Below are 10,741 nucleotides of genomic sequence, written 5' to 3' on the forward strand. Positions count from 1 at the left end.
CAGGCTGAGCGGGGATCCCCCGGGCACCCCCGTCCCTTTCTCCAGGTATAGTTAGCTGGTTGCCTGCCGGTGCTTTGTGGGATGGAAGTTTTCCTGGGGTTTGGAGGTGGGGTGTGCGGTAAGGGTCTCAGCTGAGAGTGGGCTCTGCAAGGCCAAATTCCTCCCCGGTATCACGAGCCTCGGGGCGGGGGCATGAGCAGGGACCAGGCTGGGGCTGCGTGAGGGTAGCAGCAGGCACAGGAATGGGAAGAGGGACTTTTCCCACACTAGGCATTTGCTAGGCTTCTGGATCAGCTGTAGTACAGTGCCTGGGGTTTGCCTGTCTGAAGTTATTTTCCCTCCAAAATGTGACGTTACTTACTTTTCACTCATGCTCATCCCAAACACACATTGATTACAGTGAGGATGTAGGATTACGGAGACAACAGGGAGATTCATTTAGCACCGTCTGTGCCTCTGAGCTGATTCCTCGTGTCTTGCCAAACAAGTATCAATGAAATAACAGGGGAAATCCCCAGGGTGAGGTTTTGTCCTCATTACTAGGGGCAGGAATCAGCAAGGATCCACCGTGAAGGCAAGGACTTCAAAATGAGTGTGGGGAATGAGGGAGAGGGTCTTCTGCCAAGCTACGGGGGAAGGCCTGGCTCCCAGGGGAGCAGTCGCAAGGAGGGGAAAGTGGCCCAGTTCTACCAAATTGGACCCAGCAGTCTTGTAGGTATTTACACCCCCTCTTTCTGTGGTATTTCTATCCTTCGCGGTCTTCACAATTTGTCCTCCCTCCCTCTGTCTGCGGTGCGGGACACTGCCCTGGCTTTACAGGTGCAGCACTAGCACTTGGAGAGCCTACCGTCTCTTCCCAGATGGCTGGACGCACACCAGCCTACAGCCAAAAAGTCATGAGTCTCTGCTGCACAGTCCTGCTAATTAGGGTGTGTTTAGCAGGCTCAGCGCCGTGCTGACATAGCCACATAGCTTTGGGACCCAAGTTGGCTTGTGCCTGCCTGGTTTGGGAAGGGGGAGTAGGACCACTGGACGGTGTAGACCCGTCCTTGGTGATGTAAAATTGCACAGAAAGACTCAGCAGAGCAGAACTCTGACCCCAGGTCTCTAGAGGAAACACAGTCAGTTCTCTGATCGCTAAATATTCTCTCCAGAATAACAAGGGAAAAAAAACCCATGCACCATGAGGTCTGACAGAAGGCAGCATCTTTAAAATCAGCATTTTTTAATATATTGATCTTTCATTCAGGAAAATCAGTAGGGGGAGAACTGACAAGATGCTTGCTTGTCATATAGTCACAGAATATTGTGCCTTTTCAGTAAATCAAATTATTTTTAATATTCAAGTATAACAGGAGAGAGCTAATAAAGGTGCGTAGTGTTAGCATTAAAACGGAGCTGTAATCCGATAAAAATTTCTATGTTCTTCAAAAAGAAGCTCAAACTTGTGCTTGAAAAGTTCTAGTTGAGACACTTCTTACCATGACTTCTGGCATGACTTCTGGCGTCTGGTGATGCCTTATTGTTATCGAGATGGTAGTTTTTGTCCCAAGGTCAGTGGTGGTTGCCTCAAAAGGCACAATGTGTTTGCGCCGCTTCTCTCTTGTACCCTGCGTGGACAGTGGGTGCCCTAGATCCAGGCAGGAAGATGGAGTCTCAGTGAAGTCTCTCTGTCTCTTTCTCTCTTCTGCACCAGAGCTGGAATTTGACAGTCTCTGGTGGCTCAGTTCAGGGAGCTAAACCCGCAGGAAATGATTTCTGTTTTCTCTATTGCCCGTTGCTGGCTGGTTTGAGTCCCTGCACTGCCTCGCTGCCCAGTTGTGCAAGCACCAATGCTAGCGCAAGCAAAGGGAGCAGGATGTTTTGCATGAGTGTAGCATGGGAGGCCGGGCAGCCTAGCGAGGTGGTCCTGGAACTTACACATCCAAAAACTGCAAAACTGATCACAAGAAGTCATTCTTTTGAAGGCAAATGATCATATATACTTTCTATTGCAAGCAGCCAGTAAGTTAGGTTTTGTATAATCAGAAATTCCAAGTAGTTCCAGTGGCAGTTTATATCAGCTTAGACAAGTATGGCTGGAAATTTTGAAGTCATTTTTGTTCCTGTTGGATGTTGAGGTCTCCCCATTGAGTGTTTCTAAATTCTGTCAATGTGTTTAATGACACCAAGGGTGTTTATTGGCATAGTTCACTCCGAAATACTGTTTTGAATGTAGAGTTCAAAAATTTAAAACAGAAACGTGAAGAAAGGTGACCAATGGTTCTTGTGCTACAGCTTGTTTGTCAGCCTGTTCGCCACTCATTATTTCAGCACCTTCTGAAATGACATTTCATCCTTTTGCAAATATTTAACAGGATGAAGAATTTGGGGAAAGTGTAAAGTGCCTCAAGTATATGCAATCAAGAAATGTGTTAGGAACAATACAAAAACAATGCTCCAAAATAATAGAAACCACTGAAAGGAGGGGCGTCCTAAAGCTGCCAATGCCATGGTTAAATTCTGTCATGCCTAAAAATCGCAGTAGGTCTGGTACTTTATAAATAGATGGTCCATGGGCTGCTGAACCGAAGTCCAAGGGTTCTTAAATGAATTTCCTTATAGTTCTAACAATGAAGAAAGAATATTTTTGTACACAGAGAGCATTTAAAATAGGAACTACTGTACAATGAGAAAGCCTGAAAAAGGAATGACCTCGTCATTTGAATGGAAGTGGTTACTCTGAGAAAATCCGCAGATCCTTATACATTACAACATATGTTGTGCAGTGATTCAGTGAAGATACTGTAATCCTCTTTTTTCCAGAGATGGGAAAAAATTAAATAGAGTGTGACTCAGAAAAAAAAAATCTATGATTCACAGTGCTGTAAATGGGGGGGGGGGAAGTCCTGACCACTCAAGCTGTGTTTCATAGGATAGCAATGTAATTTTTCTGTGTATTTTTGAACTTCCAAGTGTCTCATTAGCTTCCAGATTTTGGTAGGTACCTGAGCACAAATCCTGTCCTTCAGGTTCCTTTGACTTGCATCCTTCTCATTGTTTCAATGAAGCATCATCTACCATCGTGTTAACTAAGCTGGACCAATAGTAACATAGAGACCATAAAGATGTAGCTATGGGTCCCTGATACTTCTTTTTGTATTTCAGGAGACGGTGCCATTCCTTTTTTGTGTCAGGTCTGGGACCCGTTCTCTGTCATACTGAGGAATTTGACATTTTTCCAATGAGGCACAAAACTGATGTACTGTCCCTTAATAGTTGCTGGGTACTGACTGCAAAAGTGACATTATTATCCCACTGGCTAAATTCCATTCTAGCAACCCAATATTCTTATTATTCCACATGACTAAGGCAATTCATACTTCTTGTTCTAAATCTTGATGGTCATAAAATTGCCATGTATTGCTGCAGACGATCAATATTTAACTGTCAGCTTGGTTTAACTCCAGTAAGACGTGAAGTCATCGCTTTATTTGTTATGCAGCTACTCAGTCCCTTTGGGAGTTTTCTGCGTGGAAAATGTGATGTTAGACCTGATGTTATCTGCATATCAAGGTGCTAATATGGGATTAAAATTACGTGGAAATTCTTACTTCTGCAGGTCATTCATACAGCCAGCTTGGAAGAGAGTCAACAGATAAGGAAATTGGGCTAGATGACACTTACTGTCCTTTGGGTACTCTAGGTAGAGCTAAGATGGATGATCAGGCATTGAAGTCTATGCTTGTACTATTAAATAAAGTGGGGCTAAGGACTGTTCTCTGGCTCTGCGACCAGGTGGCAAAGACTGTGAGGTCCATACTGCACTTAGCACTTGTCCTGGCTAGCCCATGGTGGGGTCTAAGACATTTTTACTATCACTGGTTTGATTTTTTTCTAGTTCAAAATGCTTGAAACAAACGGCTGAGGGTTGTGCTGCAATGTGTTAGAGTGGTGCCTTCACAGCCACAGAGACTGTCTCGTGTGCCTTGGGGTACCTAGATGTGTCTGAGGGCAGTGCCTCGTGGTGCAGCGTCAGGTATCTGCGTGTGGCGAAGGGAGCCATATGCATTTTCCATGTTATTTTCCAGTGCTGTTCTACAAATCATACCCAGGAGCTGTCTGGGAAGGTGTTTATCAGTAAGTAGGAGAAAATGCCAGAGAATGCTAACAGCTAAGCAGGATGGACAGCTGGTGGCCCAATGCCCAGGGCTGCTCTGTGGTTCTGTTTCAGCGGAGTTCCTTAGGGCGTGGGATGCAGCATCCTCGGCCATGCGTACGCCTGGCGCTGTCAGACCACTCAAAAGCGGGCAGGTTTGGTCAGAACAGGTGCACAGTGAGAGGAAAGAAGGGGAATTGTAATAGTGCAGTAAGGACATCTGCCGGGTAGCCTCTGTCAGGGGTTTTATCTGCTTTATGATGTCTGTAGCGCTCCAAGAAATTAGAGATGTAGTGACAGAGCAAACCCAGCAATTTCTGTCTCTTATGAAAAGAGTCACAAACACCAAAGAGGTTATCACATTTTACTCTTTCTTCCCAATGTCTTGTACTGGCAGAATCCCAGAGGGCATAAAATACTTTCCTGAAAGGCTAGTTTGGTCCCATCACTTTCCTGCAATGCTGATACAAGTACGTAACGAGTGGTTAAGCTGTAAAGCTTCTTGGGGATTTAAATTGTAATCAGAATTGTAATATAGGAAAAAAAAAAGATTGAAAACATGTGATATGTTCCATTACAAGCTAATGGGAAACAGCATACATGGGAAAGGAAAAAGCTTCATTTAACTAATGAGAGGCATGACCCAAAACAATTCAGAACCAATTTAAGATAGCCCAACCATTGATTATAACATGTATTTTGTACCATTCTCTAAGTATCACGTTGAAGACCTGCCTTTATAAAGGAGTGGAAAAGCAAAGTAAAATGTGATTCACACTACATGGAAAATAGTTTTAAGCCTATTTGCAATGTGCAATGAAAACAAGTCTTTGAAGAACTGGGCAATTTCCATATCAATAAGAAACTCTAATATTAACATAGGTACCTTTAAGTTTTTATAAGACACTATGTGCTAGTATTTCAATTACATGACATTAATTATAACTTTATTGAAAAAGCAAGCCTATCAGAGGACAAAAAGCAGCTAATGATATTAGGGAAAGCAGCATGGACTAGTACACAGTGCTGCAGCGTTTTGACTGCTTGTCTTATTTCACGGTTAAGGAAAGCCGCAGACACAGCCGTTCCCTGCTCGCCCCGCAGCATACCGTGCAGGCACGGGAAAGTTGGTTCTGCCCCTGGTGTCCAGGCAGAGGACATTCCCTCCGGCCACACACACTGACGAGAGCAGATGTGGCCCGGAGGAATGCAGCTGCCCAACCTGGAGCACCTACCAGGTGGCCTCCAGGAAAAGACTACTAGGAAGGAAATTAACTCTATCCCTGCCGAAACCAGGACAGCCCCGCAGCATACCGTGCAGGCACGGGAAAGCTGGTACTGCCACTGGTGTCCAGGCAGAGGACATTCCCTCTGGCCACACACACTGACGAGAGCAGAAGCGGCCCGGAGGAATGCAGCTGCCCAACCTGGAGCACCTACCAGGTGGCCTCCAGGAAAAGAGGCTACTGGGAATGGACCGCTGGTCAGATTAAATGTCCTCGTAGGCCACAGGTTGAGGACTACTCGTGTAGGGAAATGACTGCTTATCCTCAGGGGATTCTTCATCTTGATGGATGCCCATGTGCGAGACAATTTTCTTACCTGTTCTTTTGCTGCTCTGCCTGCCGAGGCTGTGTAGACTTGAAGTTCCTTGTTGGAGGGGTTGTGTTTGCTCCATCAGTAAGCACCCAGACATCATCCTCATCCAGCCCCACCAGGGCTCAGCCCTCAGTACAGGTTTGAAGAGCTGTAGTATTCATTTTGCCTGCTAAAAGTGAAATTGTTAGGCCACACAGTTTTCAAAACCTGGGGCTTGGTGTTCCTGGAGATGAGGCTAAAGAAAATTCTGTTTCATGGAAACATGTGAAACGGCTGTGTGTTTTTTACTGTTGTGTACTGAGTTAATGCACAAATAACGTGAAGACTTCTGTGTTACGTAGCTTCTTACTCCGGAATAGTGTGTCCATCACCTCTTTCTGTATTCTGGGAATCAGGCTGCAAAACCTTTTCTTCGAGAGTAGATTATTTGTATCCATCTGGAAGATATCTGGCATATTGTCCATGCTTACATTAGCAAGGTTGACACAGGGCTACTGTTTTGCCAGAATATAAATGAGAAATGCAAGAGAAGGGAGAACTATAGATCGGAAAAACGCGTATCATGCTTAATATAAATGAGAACTACAAGGAGCGTGCCATCATTATTAGATGCACTGCAGAGAATAAAATAAGGAAGGAAATGGCTAGTAGATAACAGATATGATAGATCTGAGCATTTCTGAGTTTCAAGACAATACCGAAACTAAGAGATGCTTAGTCTATCATTTACACCTCTCCTGGAACGGTTACAAAAAGTGACAAACATGAAATAAGGGCTCATTCTCTACATAACATGACGACTTAGTTTTTTTCTAAGGAACCTGTGTGTTATTTAATCAAAAAGTTGTCAAAGGCCATAAACTGGGCTAAAGGTTTCAACAGTTGCCAGAAAAATACCACAGAATACAAAACAAAGCATTTTTCTTTCTTTCTTCATCTGAGACCTTCAGTGAGCTCACCTAATACATGTGAATTTAACAGATGAAGAGAGAAGTTCTTTGTACCTCTGAGTATTAGGCTGGGTTAGGAGAGACCAAAGGTACAAGTGTATGGTACCTGTACTATTGATGCTCTGCCTGAGGGAAATGCAGGTTCTTATGATTCAAAGTTTACTTTCAAAATAATGGCACTTTCCCCATAATGTTTTGGTCAAGTTCAGAGGAAGTTTGTGATCCATGAGAACTAAAATTCAAATATCCAGTGGACTATTCTATAGTTGGGAATGAGCAAAAGAGGGCCTTAAAATCACATTTTTATACATTTTATTTAGTAAGTTTAAATAGCTGCATTGTTGTAAAGCTCTATCTATATCAGTAGCTATACAGACACAGAAACAACTCTACACATGTCCCTGCATTGTTCTGAGACTAAACAAAACCAAAATCATCACCAAAAACTGCCTTTGCAGCAAGGACCGTGGAGCAGGACACCCCGTGTTAAAACAGGGCAACAAAGCTGTGGCAGTGGAACTTATTTCAGTGTTGAGGAAAAGGGGTTAGAAATCAGTCTGAGGGGAATCAAGAGGGCTGAAAGGCTTCCTGAATTCTGCTACTTGATCTTCCAGCCTTTAAACAAAATCTGGTGGTGTAGGAACTGCCAAGGTAGGTCAGACCATTCACTGGTCTAGATAATCCATGAGCTGGTCTCCTCCGGGGCTAATGCTGTATGCTTCAGAAGAGGGTACAGAAGAACCCCACAGCTGTAGTGAAAGGTTTGTGTGAGGAGCTGTTTCCTTCTGGACAAGGGATGGACTAGGGAGCCAAGCACTGCAGGCAGGTTTGAATGTTAAATTTGAAGATGCAAACTCCTAGAAGAGCATTTAAAACACTGTAAATAAAAGTATGTAAGAAAGAAAAAAACAGACACAGTCTTATTACTCAAGCTTTTGGGAGCAATTAGGATAAAACAGAGGTCTTGACTACTAGTAGTGTTTTAATACCGCTTTGCAGCTCTTCCCTGCGTCGTGGGGGAGTGGAGTCATTGGAGTGGCTGTGCAGAACGATGTCAACCCAATCTGCGGATACGTAGGCGCTATGTACAACAGGAACCTAAAAACGGTGGGGAACCTTGTCCTGCTCTAGAAGAGAAGGCTGGCTGCCTGGAATACCTGACTTACCAGGGAGAGGACTGCGGCCATGAACATGGTATTCTCTTTGATTTACCTGTACATTGTGCCCATCAGGGCCTTCATAAATTTTCCTGACGTCAACAAACAGAAAAAAAAGCATCTATCTGCAGCTAGCTGGTTAAAAATACAATTTCAAACCTTACTTTCTACTGTCATATTGCTCTTTATACTATTATTGTATTTTTTTCCTAGTCAGGCTTTTCTTAGTTTCTATTAAGTAAACAACTAAGCTGCATGCATTCCTTCAGTTTCTTGATTTAAGCCCCTCAGTAAGTATCAAATTATCTCGGTGCGAAGTTTCAAACCTTTTTCTACTGTCATATTGCTCTTTATACTATTATTGTATTTTTTTCCTAGTCAGGCTTTTCTTAGTTTCTATTAAGTAAACAACTAAGCTGCATGCATTCCTTCAGTTTCTTGATTTAAGCCCCTCAGTAAGTATCAAATTATCTCGGTGCGAAGTTAGAACACAAATTCAGTACGAAACAGGAAACAGAGCTCCTTACAGGATTCCAGCACACCCTATTTCCTCACAGACTAGGTGGCATGCATTTCTAGATATATTTCTTCTGAATAAGGAGAGAGCTTAGCTGTAGGGAATGGGGTTGAGGTCTGATGTTGCCAACGTTTTATCACTTTTTCAATACAGTCAGCATCACCATCCACATTCATTCACCCACTGTTACAGTAATTGAAATATGACTCAACTGTGTCTCGCTGCCTTACTGTTTTCTTCCTCAGTCCCTGCTTTCATAACTACCTCTGAATACAGTAAAGAAAGAAAACGACGAGCAGCATCTTCTCTCTGGCCTTCAGACAAAGAAGCAGCTGGGTAATCTATTTATCATATGCATGTGGGTCATCTCGTTCAATAGAAAATAGCTGGCTACAGAGAAAAATGCAATTGAATTTGCAATAATTAAAAAATAAGCTATAGCTTGTACTCTTTTTCTGTCCTGCAGTTCATTTGCATGTTCTAGATGTTGTTTTTCATTACTTGCTAATTGTCCTGAATTAGATATTGGGGTCATGGCAAATCTGAGGATAGCTGCTTTTGAAAGGAAACAGTAAATAATGCTAAACCAAAGCCGAATGTATCCGTAAGTGTAAGTCTGAGAAATCAGACGCAGGTCTCTGAACAAACAAAAATGGGCTGAATGTGATCAGTCTCGAGAGACCTTTTTCTTTAAAATTAATTGACACAAGGAGTAAAAAATTTTGTTTGGTTACCAGTAGTGACAGTTATGAAGTTTAAATTAGGCTGTCACTGGGTCTGTAATGCTCATAATGCTTTACGCTATGCTACTTTCCCCAGAACAAGAACCTATCTGGTATTCTTAAAACCTCTTTTCCATTTTCTCTTTTAGCAGCATAGAAGAAAAAATACGGGTTTTCATTTCAACATAATTTAAGAATACAGAACACAACCAGAAATTGAGATTATACATAAAGCACTGGACTGGGGCACGGAATGAGAAACAGCTTGCGTAGTGTTTTTAAGAAACTGTTGATTAGGTTAGGGTCAGAAACAGACTTGTTAGCGATGATGTTGTCTAACTTGCACTTCACAAATACCACCCGTACGATATGTAAGTACATTTAAAATGTATACCTAGATTGTGCTTTATCTATCACAACTAATTTAGTACTTTTCCTTCTGAGCAGATACTGCGTGGAATTTAAAACAGAATCACTGTCACACCACTGTGCTTCGGAGCATCGGCCGTACACTCGATGGATGCAGTACCTACGAGAAGGACATACCGTGTGCGTAGCTTGCCAGCCTCCAGCTATGAACACTGACACGCATCGTTGTTCTGGAGATGGCCATAATGCAGATGGGTAAAGAAAGCCATTTTTCTGCTGTCTCTTCTGTAGCAAAACCCAGTACAGAAGTTAAGACTTCTCAAGGTCTCATTAAAAGCTGCATTTATTATACCTAAAAAATGAAACGGCTCATATCGCTTGTAGAGCTCAGAAGATTTACCCTTTCAGTTCTCACAGAAATTGCTTTTAAAACCTAGATAAAATTGGGAAATAATTTCAATATGAGAGTTCAGTGTTTTGAATGATTTATTTACTATTGTGAAGGGATGATGCAACTTCTGTAGTGCAAAAGGTCTTTTTACAGCTATGGGCACTTTTACTTAAAACCGGTATTTCCTGCCATGGTCCAAATCTGATTTCAGGTTTAACAGCGGTGGATCAGTACTCCCCTCAAACCTATACACCTGGTTTCTAGAACAGTAATTTTGAAAGTAGACATTTAATATTTGGAACAGATTTTTATTTGATCTGTACATTTATTAATATGCATACTACTTAATACCTGTACAACCAGCTACTCAATCCACCATCCTATATACTATATACTTAGGAATATAGCGCCTGCTCCAGAAAGCATTTTAAGAGCTAGACGAGCTAATTAAAGTCTAATCTAATCTTCTGACATGTTATACAACACAACCTAGTAACATGAAATACAGAGTTTTCAGTGTTTTAATTCCTCATTTATTGTCACATTTCAGAGGTAAAATCTTACACTGGGAAGCAGTTGGCAACTCTCAGTGCCAAGGAACCTGGAAGAAGATTCGGCAACTGGAGAACTGTTCATGTCCCCTTGTGCATAGCTTTATTTTTACGTAAGAGTTTAAAAGACCTTTAAAACAGCAACAACAAAAAGATTAAGAAAATTAACACCAATGCCAAGAAACCTACATCTTTCTGCTGCATTTTTGGGAGCATAAACAAACTTTAAAGGAGTCAGAACTTTGAAAGAAGCATTTTGGGAAACTCTCTCTGCCTTTATACAAAATGCTAAGACTGATCTAGAACACTAGAAGCATGTTTCCATGTTTCTCTTCTGTAATTAAAGA

General features: G+C 42.3%; 1 protein-coding gene across 1 annotated transcript in view; it reads left to right on the plus strand.

Annotated features, from left to right (window-relative positions):
* SBSPON (somatomedin B and thrombospondin type 1 domain containing) overlaps window positions 1-10,526 on the plus strand; it is an 11,640-nt gene extending 1,114 nt beyond the window's left edge. The window contains 5 exon segments of the mRNA XM_019470300.1: window positions 544-711; window positions 7,620-7,881; window positions 8,607-8,697; window positions 9,531-9,707; window positions 10,394-10,526. Coding sequence (XP_019325845.1) covers window positions 544-711; window positions 7,620-7,881; window positions 8,607-8,697; window positions 9,531-9,707; window positions 10,394-10,511 — 816 coding nt within the window. The 3' untranslated portion in view covers window positions 10,512-10,526.
* Window positions 10,527-10,741: the final 215 nt, after the last annotated feature.

This window comes from Aptenodytes forsteri, unplaced genomic scaffold (genome assembly GCF_000699145.1).
Source record: "Aptenodytes forsteri isolate BGI_AS27 unplaced genomic scaffold, ASM69914v1 Scaffold62, whole genome shotgun sequence".
NCBI lineage: Eukaryota > Metazoa > Chordata > Aves > Sphenisciformes > Spheniscidae > Aptenodytes > Aptenodytes forsteri.